The sequence below is a fragment of the Prionailurus bengalensis genome, chromosome B3 (genome assembly GCF_016509475.1).
Source record: "Prionailurus bengalensis isolate Pbe53 chromosome B3, Fcat_Pben_1.1_paternal_pri, whole genome shotgun sequence".
Lineage (NCBI taxonomy): Eukaryota > Metazoa > Chordata > Mammalia > Carnivora > Felidae > Prionailurus > Prionailurus bengalensis.
This window is the reverse complement of record NC_057355.1, coordinates 133063566-133084913: the sequence shown is the minus strand read 5'-3', so window position 1 is coordinate 133084913 and position 21348 is coordinate 133063566. Positions and strand designations below refer to the sequence as shown.

The 21348-nt window shown below is 38.0% G+C and overlaps 1 protein-coding gene and 1 pseudogene across 6 annotated transcripts in view; one reads left to right on the top strand and one right to left on the bottom strand.

Annotated features, from left to right (window-relative positions):
• TTC8 (tetratricopeptide repeat domain 8) overlaps positions 1–1587 on the bottom strand; it is a 58525-nt gene extending 56938 nt beyond the window's left edge. The window contains exons 1-2 of one of the 6 annotated variants that reach the window (XM_043556812.1): positions 1416–1526; positions 852–910 (exon numbers count right to left, since the gene is read on the bottom strand). Coding sequence is in view for 5 of the 6 variants with exons in the window: in XM_043556809.1 (XP_043412744.1) it covers positions 1416–1529 (114 nt within the window). In the remaining variant the exon portion in view is untranslated. Of the gene's footprint in view, positions 1–851; positions 911–1415 lie in introns of all 6 variants that reach the window. The other 5 variants (XM_043556809.1, XM_043556813.1, XM_043556810.1 and 2 more) reach the window with 5 other exon arrangements.
• Positions 1528–19002, top strand: LOC122468117 (annotated as a pseudogene).
• Positions 19003–21348: the final 2346 nt, after the last annotated feature.

The window sequence follows — 21348 nt, the reverse complement described above, 5'->3', positions numbered from 1 at the left end:
TTAATGGAAAAACAGAAACAGCATGTAAAGCTGTTGCAAACCATTGTGCCTAGAGCAGTGCCCGGTACATCGTAGGGTTTTAACAGACTTTTGTTGTACAAAATGAAAAGGGGTCAATGTACTGTAACAGTTCCCAGACATAGTTGATTGTGGAATCTGGAACCTTGTTTTTTGTTTGTTTGTTTGTTTGTTTGTTTTGTTTTGAGTACCACCTGTGGGACTAACTGTGCCAAGAAACACGCTTGGAAAAATGCTTCCCTGTGGAAACACAGTCCTATTAATGAACACGAACTAACCCAAAAGAATCGAGCTTAGCATTGTCACTAACATGGATTGTTACAGGAGAGATGTTCTACCTATCTGAAAGTCTGTATGTTCACCTCAACAGGTTATCTGTCATCCACTTGCTCACATGCAACAAGGCAGAGCCTATTAACAGTATTCACACATAGGCCTCCACTTATGTAACTCCCCTCAATTCTCCTTTTTTTTTTTTTTTTTCCCTAATATCTCCAAGGCAACACTACTAAAGGAAAAGCTGGGAAACCAGCTTTTACTAGAAGCACTGACAAACTGCCACAGCTCTGCTCCTCTTCTCCCTTTTTCTCCAGGAACTACCTGCCACTGGTGTTGTTCCTCTCACACACAGTACATGGCCATCCTCACTCTCTTGATTTAATCTCTCACTTCGTTTAAGAGAACAAAACTAAACTAGCACTGTAGTTTATTTAAGGTCTTTTAATCAATGCCATCATTCCTTCTTTCAGGGAAACTCTTTTCCCATCCCTCCCTCCTAATAGTAAATGTATCTCTTCCCCTCCTAGATTCTCATTTCTCTAACTTTGCATTACCTGCCTCAAATTGCACTCATGTCCGAGAATCAAAGCCTCCTTCACTCCTGGGCAACAATCTTCACATGAAGTGGGAGGATCACAACGTTTGATCCAAACAACAACAACAACAACAACAACAACAAGGCAACTATTTCAACAAGAGGTGAGAAGTTACAGATCTTTATACATAATTGTTTTAGAAATTAATAACGCACACGCAGAGAACTTAAGAGCCCATCCATATGAAAGTATAAACGAATCATCAAAGTTCTGCACCAAAGTGAAATTCGGGACTTTTAAGTGTTCCTTCAAGGGACGCATAAAGGAAAGGGGCTACTGAAGTTTGAGGAGGGGGCGGTTCTGGGACAGCACTCGGGGGTTCCGTGGGGAGGCGGGGACGCCGCCGGCGGGGAGGTGCCGGTCACGGCTCTAGGGGATCTCGCGCCAGATGCCTGTGCTGACCACACGATCAACTTCGTCCCGGGCCTTTCACCCCGGAGCCCCCACGGGGCGGCCCCGGAACCCCCCAGGGCCCTCTGCCTCTCGCCGGGATCCACAGGGCTGACGGGATCCGGCCGGTACCTGGTCATAAGGGGACTTCTCCAGCATCTGCGTGCACAGATCGGCGCAGAGCTGGAACTTCCTGCGCCTAAAATAGCTCCAGGCCAGGAGCAGCGGCTCCATCTCCGAGCCCATGGCGGCCGAGGGCGGCCCGCGAAGGACCCGGGCCGGGGCCTGGGGGGGGCGGGGTCGAGGAGCAAGAGGCGTCCAGCTCTGCCCGGCAACGCGCGGAGGCAGGGGCCTAGCCTGAGAGGTGCCCGCATCGCGCCTGAGAACAGGAAAAAGAAAACCCACCACGAGTCGAACTCAGCTACGAGGCTTGTCAAACCTTGGCTGCAGAAAGTGTGTACTTTTAAAAGATACATATTTCATTAACCTCGAGAAGAAGGCACCATGACTAAATTAAGAGGTAGTGACTTAGACACCTCCGACTGGGGTCCTCCACCCTCCCAAAGGAGGACCGGTTGCCTAGCAGCGAAACGCTCTGCTTCCTCTGCCAGTCTGAGAAAAATCCCAGGTGTTGACCCTACAACGGGTGTCCTACTCTTCCTTGCACGCTTACCTGCCCCTATCATTTATCCTTCCAATTCTAGAAACACAAACATGAGACCAGTTTCTTCAATACCATACTGCCCACCAGAACCCAAGGATTCTAAAAGCCCTCAACAAATCTCAGTGTTCGAATAGAAAGGGGTATTGGATACTGCTTAGTCCTATCGAGGCATTTTACAGATGAAAAACTGAGATCGGCTCAAAGAGAAATTATTCACCCAAAGTCGCATGAAGTTAGGGAGCGGGACTGTAATCTGGGCTACAGATTAGGCTGTTACAGATAGGCTGTTAATGCCGCTATTATACAATGCATAAGGATTCTGGATTACAAATTGGTGACTTTTTTACAAGCAAAATAACATAACACAAAATTTTAAAAAGGAGCTTTTTGAAATGCCATCTCCAACCAATTGCTGTTTGTCAAATGCTTACTTGTGCGGAATGATTTCTTTAGGCACAATTCTGACTTCTCTCTAGAGATTTACACAGATATGAAAAAAGAAGTGTGACTGGGCTAAATCTAGGTAGACTTCGTTAGGAAGGGTATCTTTTTTCCTTGCTTCTTTCCTACCACAGTGGGAGAGGCAAGAGAGGAAAAATAACTTAATACTGAAGAACTTTCTGGTCAGGTCTAAATCTCCTTTTACAGATAAGAAACAACAACTCTTGGGGCGCCTGGGTGGCTCAGTCGGTTGAGCGTCCGACTTCAGCCAGGTCACGATCTCGCGGTCCGTGAGCTCGAGCCCTGCGTGGGGCTCTGGGCGGATGGCTCAGAGCCTGGAGCCTGCTTCCGATTCTGTGTCTCCCTCTCTCTCTCTGCCCCTCCCCCGTTCATGCTCTGTCTCTCTCTGTCTCAAAAATAAATAAATGTTAAAAAAAATATTTAAAAAAAAAACAACAACTCTTAGCAAAAATAAATCACTCACAGTTTTCTCAAACCACTAGGGTACCATAATGCAGACATTATATTTAATCCCAATATTTATATATTTCATAAATATCAAAATAAAACTACCTTTCTAACCTGACTAATGGGTTGGGAGTAGTTTTCTTCTCCTTACTAAGCAGTATTTCTTGTATTTCTTGAATTTTTGCTTTTTAGAAGCAAATAGTAATCAGGGTTTTTTCTTTTTTAAAAAATGTTTATTTATTTTGAGAAGGAGAGAGAGAGCATGAGTGAGGAAGGGACAGAGAGAGACAGGGAGAGAGAGAATTCCAAGCAAGCTTTGTACTGTCAGAGCAGAGCCCTATGCGGGGCTCAAGCCCACTAACCATGAGATCATGACCAGAGCCAAAATCAAGAGTCAGATGCTCAACCAACTGAGCCACCCAGGTGCACCTATCCAGGTTTTGATTATTACAGTTATGTTTATTGTAATTAGTCCATTTTTGTGTCCCTCAAAGTGCTTCTAGAAATGTATTCTGTCCTAAGACAATAGCCTGTTGTTTCTGAGAGTCAGGTTGTAGGACTACACATGCTGGCAATTGCAATTGGGCTCAATATTTCAAAAGACTTTTTGTTTTCAGATACAATGTTGCTATGTAAGTGAGTCTCAACTCCAGCTCCATATTAGACAGATTTTTAAATAAAATTTTTATTTTAGACCAGATTTAGATTTGTGAAAAAGTTGTAAAGAGTGTACAGAGAGTTCCCATATACTCCTCACCCACTTTCTCCTATTGTCAACATTTTATGTTAGTACAGTACATATGTCACAATGAAGGCACCAATATTGACATGTTGCTATTAACTCCATGGTATATATGGATTTCAATAATTTTCCCCTGATATCCTTTTTCCATTCTAGGATCCCACTTTGGATACCTTATTACACTGAATTAGTAATGTAAGGGTTAAATTGTAGTGTTAGGGCTAACCTGTAGCCTTGAGAAATAACAGCTTTGTTTTAACACTGTGGGTTAAGAGATACCAGCCTTATCCTATCAATCAAGGGAACAAAAGTTCAAGGAAAATCAACTGGATTAGTGTTTGATTGGATTGGGGCAAAGGCATGTCGGAACTGTTTCCACCCCCATCTGGAAACTATTTCTTTGTTCTGTTCCCAGGTTATGATAAGACGATGTGGTGGGCTATAAGAACTCTGTACACCGGCTGTTCGGGGCGCACTCTGGTCGAGAGTGTCAGGCCTGATCCGTCTGCCTTGCCTCTCATTGCAATAAACTTTGTTGTGACTGTCACTGGTGCCCATAGCATTCTGTTTCAGGAATCGTGTGGATGCAACAGTATGTCTCCTTCCTCTGGTCTGTGGCAGTTTCTCAGGCTTTCCTTGTTTATGATGACCTTGACAGTTTTGAAGAGTACTTTGTAGAATATCTGGATTTTGTAGAATATCTGGAAAACTTTTAAAAATACAGATACTCAAATTCCATCCTTCAAGATTCTGATTTAAATAGCTTGATGTAGAGCTAAAACATCAGTTTTTTGTTTTTCTTTTTAAGTTTCCTGGTTAATTCTACTAGGCAGCCAGGGTTGAACAACTATCATGTTGAGTTCCACATGGTCTTGCATATATTGAGATTATTGCCAACTTCCTAGACAAGAACAAGATTTTTATAAGTGGTAAAAATAAAGAGACATATAAGTATGGAACAAAAAAGAGGCATTAAAAATATTTTAGGACCATAATAATTCATATTAGCTTCTTTCAGAAGGCTGTTAATTTTTTTTTTCCTTTTAGAAAAGTCAAATGGAGGGGCGCCTGGGTGGCTCAGTCAGTTAAAGTGTCCGACTACGACTCAGGTCATGATGTCTCAGTTTGCGAGTTTGAGCCCCACGTCAGACTCTGTAGAAAGCTCAGAGCCTAGAGCCTGCTTTGGATTCTGTGTCTCCCTCTCTCTCTGCCCCTCCCTGCTTGCACGCACTCTCTCTCTCTCTCTCAAAAACAAATAAACATAAAAAAATTTAAAAAAAGAAAAGTCAAACGGCTGTGGAAAATTGTAGAATACTTAGCAAATTGCAGGATGTGAAGCACGTCTAAATGTAGCATAAACTGAGCCTTTAAAAGATTATAAATTGTGTAAATTTTTAATTGTGTAAATGTTAATTGATTATGTGAATGTGTAGATAGACTTTATTACATTTTTTATAATTTCTAATCCATAATGCAGAAACCATTTTTTAATGTTTACTTATTTATTTTTGAGAGAGAAAGACAGAGAGAACGCGTGCACAAGTGGGGGAAGGGCAGAGAGAGAGAGGGAGACACAGAATCCGAAGTAGCTCTGGGCTCTGAACTGTGAGCACAGAGCCCGACTCAGGGCTCAAACCCACAAACCTGTGAGATCATGACCTGAGCTGAAGTCAGACACTTGACTGACTAAAGCCAACCAGGCACTCCAGAAACCACTTTTTTAAATGGCATGCTAGTAACAGGAAGAATAGTAAATGTAACAGCTCCTAGTGAAAAGGGTAGATAGGACTTACTAGGGCCATTTTCAAACTGAGGAAAATGAAGCACAGAGAAACAACTTAATCCCTTTGAAAGAAAGGGTCAGTTTCACAATCAGAGCTAGATCTCAGTTCCTGGATCCTTATCTTTTGCTCTCCAGCAACTACATATCCCTTTAGGTTAATTCTGTTTAAAGTCAAATACTATAGATATGTAACTTTAATTGTCAAAAGTTAACTTTTCTTAAATGTTACATTGGTATTATTCAGGCCATTTAACGTTAACCCAAAAGAAAAGCAGTTAAACTGGGATCTTCTCTTAGTCAACAAGTATTTATTTGTGTAGGCCCTATGCTTGGTGATAAGAACAGCAGAGAGGAACAAGACAGTCTCCAGCCACAAAGATACTTAGAATAAAGAGTAGTTAGGGGAAAGAGCATTGAATTTGAGGTCAGACTTACTGGCTGTGTTTTCTCAGGCAAATTAGGAATCAATATAGGATGGTAGTTAAGAAGTCGGCTCTGGTGCTACATTTCCTATATTTGAACCCCTGACTCTCCCATGCACTAAATGTGGGGATCGTGGGCAAGTGGCTTAATAGTCCTATGCCTCAGATATGTGCTTCATCCATAATGTAAATGTTCTTTAAGAATTTTTGTTTCTGCATTAAAGGACTAGAAAAACACACATGATGGATGAAACTCATAAGAAATGTTAACTATAGATAGTAAGTATGTCATAGACCTATAGGACATGCTAAACATAGAATAGACATTTATGTGTTAAACACATTAAGAGAATGAAAAAATGAGTCTTACTTGTAGATAGAAAGAGATGGAAAGCAAAATAAGCCTTAAATACTCATAAAGCATGGATCAGCTTTATCTACCTCAAATTGGCCACCCATTGGTATCATCCATTCTAGCCCACTTGCCCTCTGCTTAAAATACATACCATTGCTCATAAGGTTATCACAGAGCTATAACTGTAGCTGTGTATATTTGCCTCTTCTTCTCTCCAATAGAGCAAACATCTGGCACCACAGATCTTCCATCTCTAAACTTTCCTGCCTGCCCTTGACTCTGGTCCTTGTAACAACACCATCTGTGATAAAGAAAGGTGATGTAAAGAGAGTCAGGACACAGGAACTTTGAGCAAACCACAGGCCATGCGGTCCTTTCACCTATTTGCACTAAATATCTTAACCTATTCAATCCCATTCCCTTTGCTTCTCACTGTAGATTTTAAGTTGATTTAACAAACTAGCCATTTTGGTCGATGAGTCTTTCAATTTCAGGACTTCCAGGATAAGCCCACTAGTTAGTGTACTTAGAAGCCACCATAGCATTTCCCCACTACATATAAAATGGGAATGAGGATGATGACTACGAGAACAATGATGATGACGGAATGACTATTTTATGGGATGGTTGTAGAGATCAAGCCAATTTCATTTAGGCAAGGCATAATTACATTGTCTATTCAAAAAACACAGAAGCACATTGGGATGGAAACCAACAACGTATGCAACCAGGGATTGCCTCAATTTTCAGTCAGACACATTTATTACATCCTAGAGAAAGAGTATTTTGAGACAATACCAAAGAAACTGGAAGTCGTTCTTTTTTACCCATTCTTGAGAAAGTGCTTAATAAATATCTATTGATATTTTAGCAAAAAAATTCTTTTGAATACATAGTATGAGATGCCAGGAATACAGAGTGAATAATGGAGGTGAACAAACAAGTGCAATAGAAGGAGGTGGGAGCCATGATAAACCCAGGAAGGGACAAGGGTACGAGTGAAGGCACGGGGCTGGGTGATTTTACATCTTCTCCATGGTTGGTAAAGAGCTTTGTGGTCAGCAGGTCAGGGAAAGCTTCACAACATGAAATCATGTGATCAGGAAAGAAGATGTGGAAGGAAAGAAGCAAAGGTGGGCTCAAGCCAGATCATCAAGAGTATGGAACATCACATAGTGGAATTTGCACATCCAATGAAAAACCACCAGGGAAATTTTACCAGAGAATAAGAACAACTTGGCTGATTTAGAGTGAAGGTAGGAAGATCACTTAGGATACTCCTGTCATAGTTAAGGTACGACATGCTGGAAGTAATGGGCATGGACGCAAGAGGCAAACAAATGTCGAAGAAATAAAATCAGACACTGATTGGATATGTGGAGGGCATTTGGCTAAGGAAAGAGAGAAAACTAGTCTAGTTCTCAGGTTTCCAAGTCGTGAGTGTACGGATAGGGGGGCCAGTCACCAAGATCAGAATTAAGGAGAAGGAATGGAGTGAGAAAAAATGAGAGTAGTTCAGTCTGGGGCATAATGATTTCATTGCCTCTGGGACAGCAGGATGGAGATTTTCTGTTGGTTACTGGAACAGATGCACAGAAGAGGCCATGAAAACAGTTCAGTGATGGAGATAAAATTTGAGACTCACATAATTATATATCTGTTCATCAAAGGCAATGGAGAGAACGAGATTACCCCCATGGAGAGTTTGTGGAATGAGAAAAGAAAAGAACCAAAGACAGAACCATGCAGATTACTAACATTAAGAGACAGGTAATGAAAAGAGGAGAGATAAAACATACCAAGAAGGAAGGCTCAGACATGTAAGAAACCAGATCTAAGAAGACCAGATGAATGTGGGATCGTGAAGCCAAACTCTATAGAGAATTCCAAAAAAGAAGAAACAGTTCAACCAAGTTAAATTCTGAAAAGATACGATGAAAACTAAAATAAAAAATAAAAATAAAAAAAATAAAAATACCAGGTTTGGCCATAAGTCACCCATCTACAATATCTGTCTCCATTTGACTACAGTGGAGTCAAGAGAGAACAGGCAAAGAAATCTGCGTGTAATTAGCTGAGGTGAGAATCAGACCTAAGAAATAGACACACGAATAGAAGTTATTCTTTCAAGGAACAGTCACTCAAGCAAATGATTTAAAAATATTTGCAAAGCCACATGCATGTGTTTGAATTAACAGAAGTTTTATACTTTGTGGTGGTTCACCATATAATAGATGCTGTGTTCAATTTTTTAAAGCTATAGGGCTCTGCGGTGCCTGGGTGGCTCAGTCGGTTAAGTGTCCAACTTCAGCTCAGGTCACGATCTCATGGTTTGTGAGTTAGAGCCACACATCAGGCTTTCTGCTTTCAGCCAGAGCCCGCTTCAGATCCTCTGTCCCCCTTCTCTCTCTCTGCCCCTCCCCTGCTCTCTCACTCTCTCTCTCAAAAATAAACTTAAAAAAAAAAAAAAGCTATAGGGTTCTACTACTGACAATTGCATAAACCACAGATTCTGGGGTAGAAACTTTTCTCTAAAGTGGATGTGATTTGAGGTAACATGTTTTTAGTCTTTTTGCTCAGGAAGAAGTGGTACTTTTATACTCCTGGACTCTACTGAAAAGGTGAACTCATTATTAGTACTAGTATGGGACTTATTCTACTATTTAAGCTTTTTTTTTTTTAAAGCCATTGAATGAATCATTCCCAGGAATATACAAGCAAATGCCATTCAATATTAAAGTAGGAGTCACTAACAGATTTATCTATTTACCAGTATAACAATGGCTACCATTTATTGAGCTCTTATTCTGGGTGGATTGGGCACAATATTAGGTTCTACACATGCTCTTAAGTCTCCTCACTAACTCTGCAAGCTTGGTTCTATTATTGTCCCCATTCTACAGAAGAAGAACTAAGACTTGAACTTAGTTGTTTGCTCAGTTATCCAGTGAGTCTGTGCACAACGAGGATTTGAATTTATGTGGAGTCAAGATCCTACACCCTTCACCGGATGAGCAACTTGTATTTTTTCAAAAGTACAAGATGCTCTAGTCACACTGAATTTCTCCCTATTCCCTCTACACTTGATGTACTTGAAGCATTCTGTGCCTTTGCACATAGCTGCAGTGTCTTATCTTCATCCCCCATGCCTTTTGTCTGGTTGGCATAGATCCAAGCCAACTTTCAACCCTATTTTGAACTCTACTGATTCTCCAAAGACCTATCTGCAAGATGCTCTCAGTACCCCTTATAAAACTTCTTATGCTACACTATAATATCTGTCTCCTTGTAGACTTTAATGTTATTCATCCCTTTCCCAGAAGCCTAGCATACGGTGCACGCATGGCATAGACATTTCATAGATTCTTGGTGAATGAATGGCCGAATGAAGTTCAATAACTACTATACCAAATTCAAAATTGATGGTTATATTTTGAAATAAATAATTTAATCTTTGAATATGCATTGCGGCATCTATCTAAAGACTTAGGGAACCAATTTAACCATGCCAAAACTTAGTGTCAAATAACTTGTTTTCATTAAAATACCAAAGCCTTTGGAGATCAGTCTATATTAATAGAGTCTACCTAAAGCAATTTGAAATTTCTTTTCAAAAAGAATTAAAAAGGGATAATCCTTAAAGGGAATAAAAGTCTGATTTTGTAAAGGCTGATTTTTGGTTTTTATTTTCTAAAATGATCCATTTAAAGATCTTATACATGTTTAAAGATAGCTTAAATATTATACAAGTTATCAGAAAGTTCACTTGCTTTAAGCTAGTGGATATTTTTTCTAATACTTTTCTGTAATTCCAATATTACTAGGTAAATGTTTCTTAAGATCTCAAATAAGCCTTTTTTTTTTTTTTAGATAATTTCTTGGACACTTCACGTATCTTCTTGATACAATCAATCCTCTTGATAATTAGTTATTCACCAAGCATTTATTGAATGCCTACCGGTGGCAGGCACTTTCTAAGCTATGGGTACAGTGATTATTAGAGCAAAGACTCTCTCCTCTCATGGATGGGGAGAAGAGATTACGACTATTGGTAAACTAGTAATATACCTACCTTAAACCACAACCAACGTCATACTCAACAATATACCCTTAGAAGCATTCCCAGTAAAATCTGGAATAAGCGATGCTAGCACTACTGCTATTTAATACTGTTCAGAAAATTATAGCAATGCAATAAACAGAGTAAGAAGTTTGGCTATCAGAAAGGAAGAGCCAAGATATTATTGTTTGTCAGTTGTAGATAATTGTCTTTCTAGGAAACTTTGTTATTTGGAAAGTTCTTATTTTTTTAATGTTTGTTTCATATTCCATAACTTCTTGGACCCTCTGATTCAATGATTTGAAATGCTACCCTCATTATATGCTGAATTCGAGTATAGAATGAATATTGTTTCTGGGTTGTGTGTTCAGGGTCATTGACATGAAGGTCAATATTTTTTGAAAGTATAACACTTTTAATTTCTGTAGCTCTATTTACAAATACTTACTTTTTTTTCAAGTCCTCGAGTTTATGTGAGCCTTTATTCATAGATAAACTATTTTCAGTTATGAAGTTAGTCACAAGCCAATATTACTGGCATTTTAAGTACGTGAATAATGATTTTTCCTAATCTACTGGGAAATATTCTCTTAATACTCTGCTCCTACTATAGTAAACTCCAAATCAAAAAAGCTCTATAAAACTAGTGACTTCCTTGAAAATAAAGAAAATGCTTCTCAATTTCTGCACATGAGCTACACTACATTAACCCCAAATTACTGACCATCTACCAAAATCTATTTTCTTCTTGTGGCTCTTGAATGAAGCTATTACCTGTTATTTTGGCAAAGGTCTTAAGAAAGTGAAAATACAATTATTAAATATTCCCTTTTATTCTAAATTTGCTTGTTTCAGTCTGAATTTCACACGCAATTACACATCTGCTCAGGTGAGCCATCTAGGTGTTCTTAGAAATATTTATCAAGTCCCTTTGATTCATATCACATACGACAGCCTAAACGATTTTAAACCAAGCACATAAAGAGAGGCTGATTACATTCAATTGCTTTTTCCATCAAGCTTCTTGTACTCTGAAAATCAGATTCTAAAGTCTGAGAATGAATTAATTTTCAACAATTGAAGTAGGCTTAGAACTCTGTTGGTATAAATTCTATTTATGTGACAGACAACCACTTCTGCCTCCATCTTGTCCTCATGCAGTTGAACATGATATGAAAGAGCACCTTATTTCCAGTCATTGGTAAGGGGTCATACAGATTCTTTAAAAATCACTTAAAAAAGGAAAATAAACCCAGGAGCTCCTGGATGGCTCAGTTGATTAAGCTTCCAACTGAAGCTCAGGTCGTGATCTTGTGGTTCGTTAGTTGGAGCCCCACATCGGGCTCACTGCTGTCAGCATAGAGCCTACTTCCGTTCCACTGTCCCCCACTCTCTCTCTGCCCCTTCCCTGCTTGTTCTCTCTCTCTCTCTGAAAACAAATAAACTTAAAAAAAAAAAAAAAAGAAAAGAAAAAGAGACCTAGATTCTTTTCACTAAAAAAAAAAATGACAAAGATCAAAGCAAAATCTACCTATCCTATGACATTTATACATAGAGAATCCTAGTATAAATATTTAAAATATAAAATATAAACACAGTAAATTGGTGCAGCCACTATGGAAAACAGTATGGAGTTTCCTCAAAAAATTAAAAATAGAAATACCATGTAATCCAGTAATTCCACTACTGATGGAAAGAAAATAAAAACACTAAAGAAATTAAAAGAAAATAAAATAAAGTAAATAAAAACACTAACATGAAAAGATATGTACACCCCTATGTTTACTGAAGCATTACTTATAATAGCCAAAATATGGAAGCACCCTAAGTGTCCATCTATAGATGAATGGATAAAGAAAATGTGGTGAATATATTTAGATATATATAATGGAATATCACTCAGCCGTAAAAAAAAAAGAATATCTTGCCATTTACAATAGGATAGACTTAGAAGGTATTATACCAAATGAAATAACTCAGAGAAAGACAAATACCTTATGATTTCACTTATATGTGGAATCTAAAAAAACAAAATGAGCAAATAAATAAACAAAAGCTCTAAACAAATAGACTCTAAATACGGAGAACAAACTGATGGTTGCCAGAGGGGAGGGAGTAGGGGAATGTGTAAATTGGTGAAGGGGAGTGGGAGATACAGTCTTCTAGTTAATGAATGAATAAGTCAGAGGGATGAAAAGTACAGCATAGGAAATAAAGTCAACGATATTGTAACAGTGTTGTATGGGGACAGATGGTAACTAATCTTGTAAGCATAGCATAACATAAAGAGTTGTCAAATCACTATGTGGTACAGTTGAAACCAGTGCGACATTGTCAACTATACTTCAATAAACTTCACATCTTAAAAATACAAAATAGAAGAACAGATTTAAAAAAAAATTTTTTAACGTTTATTTATTTTTGAGAGCCAGAGAGACAGAGTGCAAGCTGGGGAGGGGCAGAGAGAGAGGGGGACACAGAATCCAAAGCAGGCTCCAGGCTTTGAGCTGTCAGCATGGAGCCCGATGTGGGACTTGAACCTACAAACTGTGAGATCATGACCCAAGCCGAAGTCAGACACTTAACCGACTGAGCCACCCAGGCACCCCAAAAGAACATTTTTTTTTTTTAAATGCAGTATACACTGTATTATTACATCTCTGCTTTCTACTCTGACCAGCCCCAAGGACATTATATACATATATGAAAGGAGGGCAAAGAGTGAGAAAGTGTCTTTGATGTGGCTAGAACGCTGCTCATTTTTAAAAAATTAAGTTCTGGAATGTTCTAACACCACCATCCAAACTCTCCAGCAAGACCTAAAAGTCCTACAGCTCCCGGTTATTTCTCTGACCATATCTCATCCCCTTATTGACTCGCTTACTCCACTCATGTGACACTGGCCCCCTTGCTGGTCTTTGACTGGGCTTAGCGGGGCAATGTTGCACTTAGTCTTTGTAGACAGCCACATTCTTCCCCCAGATAACCTCTCAGTCACTTAATGAAGGGGTCCTTCACTCTGTCAATTCATGAAGGTCCCCACTGACGTGTCACTTCATTAAAGAGGTCCTCCTACAAACCAGCCCCATCTCATTTCCCTGCCACTTTTTTCTCCATAGTACCTGACACCCCTTGGCATATTTCATAAGTATGCACATATACATTATCATCTATGTCTCTGCCCTCTCTTCTGCAGAATGCAAGCACCAAGAGTTGATACTTTGCTCTATCCTCAGTGCCTAAGGTAATGCTTGGCATATAATGTGTCCTCAAAAAATATTTGCTGAATAAATTGCTTTCTCTCCAATAATATTAGGCTAAATAATACAAGTTGTGGGTCACTATTTAGGTTTAAAGATCCAATTATTAATTAGCACGTTGATAAATATTAGCACTTGACAGTATGAATTATTTAATTGAACATAATGTCTATACCTTCTCATAAAACCACATAGAAAATTGTCAAATCAAGAACCTCTGCAACTCTATCTCATTCTATTCATAATCTCTGGCCTTAGCCCTCTCTTTGCTGTTAGAGTCAATAGCAGAGTAGTCCCCTCACGGTATTCATTACTAGACAAATTTAGCAGAGAAATGAAGAAGAGTCATCTACCCAGCAGACTGCCTACCCTCATTTACATCCTGACTGCCCATCCCTGAACCCCCACTGGCCCTTTTTTTACAAACAATTTTTTTAATGGTTATTTATTTTTGAGAGTGTGAACAGGGCAGTGGGAAAGAGAGAGGGAGACACAGAATCTGGAGCAGGCTCCAGCCCCTGAGCTGTCAGCCCAGAGCCTTGATGCGGGGCTGGAACTCACCAACTGCGAGATCATGACCTGAGCCGAAGTCAGATACTTAATCAACAGAGCCACCCAGGAGCCCCTATAGGAAGTTTGAACCCCTACTGACCCTTGAGAAGAAGAGAATGTCTAGAGGTGCATGGAGGAACGTATTTTGTCTTCTTGTGAAAGTATCATATTTATGCTCACTGGCATTCCCCTTCCTTCCCTCAATATCCTAAAAAATTATCCACTTCACTCCGGAAGTTCTAAAGTTCTAAGCATTTGTAGGGTGGTGAATTACATTACACGACTCCTTTTCCTTCAGGATATTATGGCAGATTATATTATTATCCCCACTTATTCACTCCTCCCTTGCAAGAAGATTTAACATCCTCACCCATTGTTGCCATGTGATTCAACACTGAGTTGGCCCCCATTGACATTGGACCTGGCCATGTGACTTGCTGTGACCAATGGGTCATGGGCAGAAAAAGTATACTACATGCTCTAAAACTTTAAGAGCCTTTCCGTGGTTGGCTTTGCTCTTTTCCCTCTGCTCCTTCAGCCTGAGACCTAGAATGAGAAGAGATGTAAAGCAAAGTATAGCCAGGCCACGTCACTGTAGCTGACCCACAACTACCCTGACCCACAATGTGAACAGGAAAGAAATGTTGGTTATTGTAAACTACTGAGATGCTTGGATTATTTGTTATTGCAGCAAAGCTGATATCTTCATACTCTTCTTTTTTCTCCCATGATTAGAATTCAAATATCCATTTCTACAAAATTAACAAGATGTGAAGAAGTCCCACATGAAGAACACTACTAATTTTACTGAAGGGCATATGAAAAGAAAAATAAACAAATAAAAAAATACCATGTTCCTAGATAGGTAGATTACACAGTGAAAAGTTTCAGTTCTCTTCAAATTAACCTATAAATTTGGGGTGTTTTCAACAACTAGGATGGTTGAATCTGACATTCATCAGGAAGAACAGTCCCCCCCAAAAAATTTTTGAGAAATAATAATAATGACCGTCTTGCCCTACAAGATATGAAAAAAATGTACACGGATGCTATAGTAATCAAAATAAGATGGTACTAGAACAGGTTCACAAGTAGATGGATGGAATAGAATAGAAAAGCTAGAAATGGCTACATATATGTGATGATTTCACAGATGATAAACATGGTATTTCCTCCCAACACTACCCAACCTGTTCTTTCTGAAATCATTCCAATCTCAGAAAATGGTACATCCATCTTTCCAGTTGCCTAGACCAAAAGCCTTACATATATGCTTATCTTCTCTTTCTTAAACACACACATCCAAATTCATTAGCCAAGCCTGTTAGTTCTACCTCAAAAATAGATCTAGAATCTACCTCTACTAAATCGCTTTGCCCCAACTATCCTTATCTCTTGTATCAATTACTGCTTTAGGCTCTTGGGACCTTTGACACTACTCAACACAGCAGCCAAAGTGACTCTTTCAAAATATCCTAAATCAGATCATGTCACTTCTTTCCTTAAACCCTCTCCAGTGTTGGCCATCTCACCTGGATTTGAAAGCCAAAGTTCTTAATGCTAACTCATAAGTCCCTAAACGATCTGCCCCCTCTTCCACCCCATTAGATAAGATCTGATCTTATCGAATGCCGCCTTACATTAGCTTATTGTACCGGAGTCACTCGAGCTTCTATTGCTAATCCTTAAGTGAATCAAACATGGTGACATAACAGGTTATTTGCACTTACTCTTTTCTCTGCCAAGAATGCTCTTTTCCTAGATATCCATGTGAATTGCTTCATCCCCTCCTTCATGTTCTACATCTAATGCTATCTTATTAGAGTGATCATCCCTGACCACCAAAATTAGTCACATAACTTTCCCCGTGCAAAATGAAAATGCAAGGTTTTTCATTTTCAGAATTTCAAGACAACAGAGCATTATAATATTGAACATTTGGAAAGGTTCAAAGCTAACAGGTATTTTTCTATCACTTATCAACTTGTACATTAAGCCGCTAATTTTATTAGGAAGGAAGACAACTAATTTTTATTTACATAAAATATAAACACAACATAAATCTAGTTTTGTTTCTGTTACATACAGTAAGACACTCTCTATGATCATGTGTCAATCTCTTTTATAATTTGTCTACACAGTATTTCACAGGATATGAAGGAATGATCATAAGAAAAATTAATGGTGCTCAAAAATTGTATCAGATGATATCAATGATTTAACAGTACACTTACTAAGCTTTTCTTAAAGGTATATTATGTTCAAAGGCTATAAACCCCTCAATTTATGATTATTGAGTTGAGAACCATCCTGTTTTCTTCCAAGTACAGAATGTTTTATTTCTGTCACTTTTTCTGAAATCAGTACTTAACCCATCGCATTTTTTATTTGTTTGTTATTATTTTTCCAGAAGGCCCATCTCATGATAATGTGTAACTAACCAGGACTCGCGTTGTATGGCACAGGTTTTCATGTAGATGTATTACCAGTGTGTGTGTGACATTGTTTGAAACAACCTTTACTCTTCACGTCTGAGAACAACCACCACAACAACATAATAATAAGCATTTTCTAAAACCTTTTTGAGATGCTGGCCTTCTTTTCGATCTTCCAGTTCAAGGTCACTTATTGTCTAACAAACGAGTCAATCAATGCCATTGAATTATTTCAATTAAATCCCTTTTTTTTTTTTTCATTTAATTCCTGCTTTGAGAAGGATTATTAATTAGCCAAATGATTCCTTTTCTGGGGAATGTTCCACAACTCTCTGGTGAAATGAGCATATTACATATGTGCCTTCTTAATTGACTACTTAACTATTTAACTTACTTAACTACTTAACTACTTCTGCAGCAAAGTTAGAATGTTAACACTGCTTTTCTCACATATAAAGTTTATCATCTAATTTCAAAATGTTAAGAGCTTTCCCCATTCTGTCTAGTCTAGTCATCCACTCCAGTCTCTGCTTATGTCTCTACTTTTCAGCTAAAGTTCTAGGTTATTGTTCAAATTTGTTTTGAAGTTTTAATTTAAAATTTTTTCCCCAGTCCTGATCAAAAGAAAGGAAGAAATAACTCAGATAACTCACTGAATAATGACTTAAATGGGCCTATTTCTCTTGTGGTCTTCCAAGAGTCCTGTCACTATGTCAACCCCATTAGAATGTGGATCAACATAAATTATAAGATATTCATAAAGTTCGCTCTCCATAATTAGATTTTTACTCACAGGACTGGGTATTATCTGATATTTAAAAATTATTCCGATTCTGTGTCTCCCTCTCTCTCTGCCCCTCCCCTGTTCATGCTCTGTCTCTCTCTGTCCCAAAAATAAATAAACGTTGAAAAAAAAATTTTTTTTTAAAAATGGGGCGCCTGGGTGGCGCAGTCGGTTAAGCGTCCAACTTCAGCCAGGTCACGATCTCGCGGTCCGGGAGTTCGAGCCCCGCGTCAGGCTCTGGGCTGATGGCTCAGAGCCTGGAGCCTGTTTCTGATTCTGTGTCTCCCTCTCTCTCTGCCCCTCCCCTGTTCATGCTCTGTCTCTCTCTGTCCCAAAAATAAATAAACGTTGAAAAAAAAATTTTTTTTTTAATTAATAGGAAAGGATAAAAAAAAATCAACAACAAAGTTAATCTTCAGGAAAGGATGTGTTTTAAGATGTGCCAATGTTCAGTAGAGCTGTTTCAAGCCTGTGGAGGAACTCTGTCTCTTCCTCCCCGTGAATACTAATAAAAGAATCTGAACAAGTTGGAGAAGATAAAGTATATTCAGTCGCTAAGCCAGAAGATCAACAAAGTAGGAAAGGCACAATTTTGAGGATGAGTTAACATGTCCCATTTGCTAACAGTATTTTTGAAGACCCTCGTGTACTCATGCTCTCATACATTTTGTAGAAATTGCTTGGAAAACATTCTTCAGGCATCTGGGAGCTTTTTTATATGGAGACCTTTACGAATTCCACTCAAGTGCCCCAATTGCAGAAGTATTATTGAAATTCCTCTAACTGGTATTGAATCTTTACCTGTTAATTTTGCATGAAGGGCTATTATGGAAAAGTACCAGCAAGAAGTCCGTCCAGATATCGTTACCTGTCCCGAACTTTACAGACAATATTAAATGTTTACTGTCTCTTAGATAAAAAATTAGTTCGTGGTCATTGCCTTACCAGAGGTTAACGTCATGGTCATCCCATAGATGATCTTCAAAGTGCCTATCTGAAAGAAAAGGATACACCCCAAAAACTGCTTGAACAGTTAACTGACACACACTGGACAGATCTTACTCATCTTATCCAAAAACTGGAAGAACAGAAATCTCATTCAGAGAAGATGGTCCAAAGTGATAAGGAAGTTGTTCTCCAGTATTTTAAGGAGTTAGTGATACATTAGAACAGAAAAACATTTTTTTCTTAGCTGCTCTTGGTAAAGTTAGCAATCTGATTAATCAAGAATACACTCCACAAATTGAAAGAATGAAAGAAATATGAGAGCAGCAGCTTGAATTGATGACACTGACAACATCTTTACAGGAAGAGTCTCCACTGAAATTTCTTGAAAAAGTTGATGATATCCGCCAACACGTACAGATTTTGAAACAAAGACCACTTCCTGATGTTCACCCTGTTGAAATTTATCCTCGATGAGCCAAATATTGAAAGAAGATTGGAGCAGAACAGAAATTGGACAAATTAAGAAACTTCTCATTCCTGAAATGAAAATTTCTTCAAAGAGGGTGCCATGTTCCTGGCCTGATAAGGATGAAAAATAAGTCGAAGTTTTTAAGATTTTAAACATCGTTGTAGTTACATTAATTTTAGTGATACTGATGTTGATCCTCTTTTTTAACCAACACATAATAACCTGAAGTCTATCTTTTTACCAAAGTTATCTAACAATTTGCATGATTTAAAGAATATGCTATGTCACACTTTATATTTGCTGAAGGAATTCATGTGGAAAATAGTTTCTCGTTGAAAATTCAAACCTGAATTGTTTAAATAGGCTTATTCTGTACAGCAGAGACTAACAACCATTGCTAAAGGGAGAAATAGGGTAGCATGGATAAATAGCAAACTAAACTATCAGAGTTGCAACAAATACAAATACACAGAAATGTTAAACCATCCATACTTCTCTTAGATGAAAATGTGTCAGAGCTAGAAATGATACAGAATGTGTCTAAACTAGAATAATTATCTAGTAACTACTTAATTTAATACATTATCCCATTTTATTTGATTGAGGCTGACTTTATCCCTGTGACCTTGAAACATTTCTGTACCGATACCGTCTTTCAGCATTATGCCGCAGTGGTTGGTTACTGTTGCAGTTCTTTATGTATACATAGCTTTTAGGTTAAAAGATGGCAAAATTGTTAAAGTGCATATATACCTTTATTTTGATGTGGCCCGAAGCCTCTAAATGGGCAAAACAAGGAGGGTGAGTAGAGGTTTTAATTCAAACAGCAGTCTAAAAGTAGTAAGGGATTGCATACATTAAGGATATTTCTGATCAAACATACATGATACATTAATGTATTTTAGATAAACATTGCATTAAATCTATCAGCATTCATTCCTAACAAGTTATGGATTTTGGAAATGTGTTAGGGAACAATGACCTTTTCAAATAATGATCTTACTTTATGGTTTGTGTAAATTTGACTTTTGGTTAGTGCTTTATTTAGTCTTGCCAGTCAAATCTATTTTTGGATAAAAACTCTGAAAACACATTACTAGCATAATATATTGTTGATATATTCCATCCTCATTTGATTCAGGTGGCACCATGTTAACTATATTTGTCTTAAAAATGGTCTTAAGTTCTCTGCCATTTGCTTATGTGAATATCAAAGTACCAATGATTTAATCTTTTCTTCAATTTTGCTTAAATGGGAGTCTGTGTAGCTATTAAGTCAAATCCCTTTGATTAGTTCCCTTATTGTTAACAGGGACTGGAATTGTGCTTGTGGTAGGACTGTTGGCTCTTCTGTCCATGGAACCATAAGTATAAGGTTATTTGCTTTCCAGAAATTCCAAATTGGCTGTTGCTCTTGGATCCATTCCCTAGGAGCCCTACCTAGCTCAAAGACTTTCAGGCCCTATTAGGGAATGCTCCTGGTCCTAGATTACATATAAAATATAATGAATTAATACGGCTACAGTTCTAAAATACTCCTAATTTTTAATTAAAAAAAATTTTTTAGTGTTTATTTTTTTGAGAGAGACAGAGCATGAGCAGGCTCCAGGCTCTGAGCTGTCAGCATAGAGCTTGACATGGGGCTTGAACTCTCTAGCTATGAGATCATGACCTGAGCTGAAGTCAGATGCTCAACTGACTGAACCACCCAGGTGCCCCTACTGAGAATAAATCTTAACACAAAGATGGCTGGCTGTATTAAATCAAATTTATGATCAGAATCAGAATTATCTAGCACAATTAACAGTCGTGTGGGCAAAGAATATTTGGAGGGTATTAATGGAGGTGGAGGGGAGAGACATATTGAGGTATTGAAATAAACACAGCATAATAACTTTAGGCTGAAGTTGCATTAAATTTTAGTCACAACATAAAAATGCCATGTACTTTTTGAGCACGTGTATTAGTAAGCACTGAAATTTGTAAGCTGTTGTGGGTCAAGCACTTACTGAAGTAGGTATTAACTTCTACTTTTTACAGATAAAGAAACATACCCTAAAGTAATTTGCCCAAGGCCAAAAAGCCAGCATATGGGAGAACCCGTGTGTTATTTTGAGTTCTTGCTCTCATGCTATCAAAACTTTAAGCCAATAGTTTTATTTTTATTAAATTAAAGCTTCTAATTTATGTCTAAGAATCATTTATAACTAAAAATTGAAGCATATACCTATGAACATTTTAGGTTTGACGTAAACATTTTGTAACTTGCCCATTCTTAGTAGACAAAAACTATTTATAAATTTTATATAGTATGCATGAACATAGTCCAGAATACAAATAACTGATTCTTATACATGCTCCTTCTGTTTGGTAATTCTTACCAGGAGTATGAAATTGTAAAATTTAAAGTATATAATCTTGATATATTCCTAAGTTTTATACACAACAAAATATTTTAATAAACTTATTTTGCTACAAAAAAAAAGATGTGCTCATGTTCAAAATGCTTCATTGTGAACTTTAAAAAAAAAAAAGCAATTTCAGTATATAATAAACTAGTTGACTGTCCTTTGAACAAAGCCAATTATTCTAAAGAAAGATTTTTATCGTAAGCATTCATGGAAAATTCTCTATAGACCTTAATGAACATCGTGAACAAACTAAAGATACTGTCATATGCAT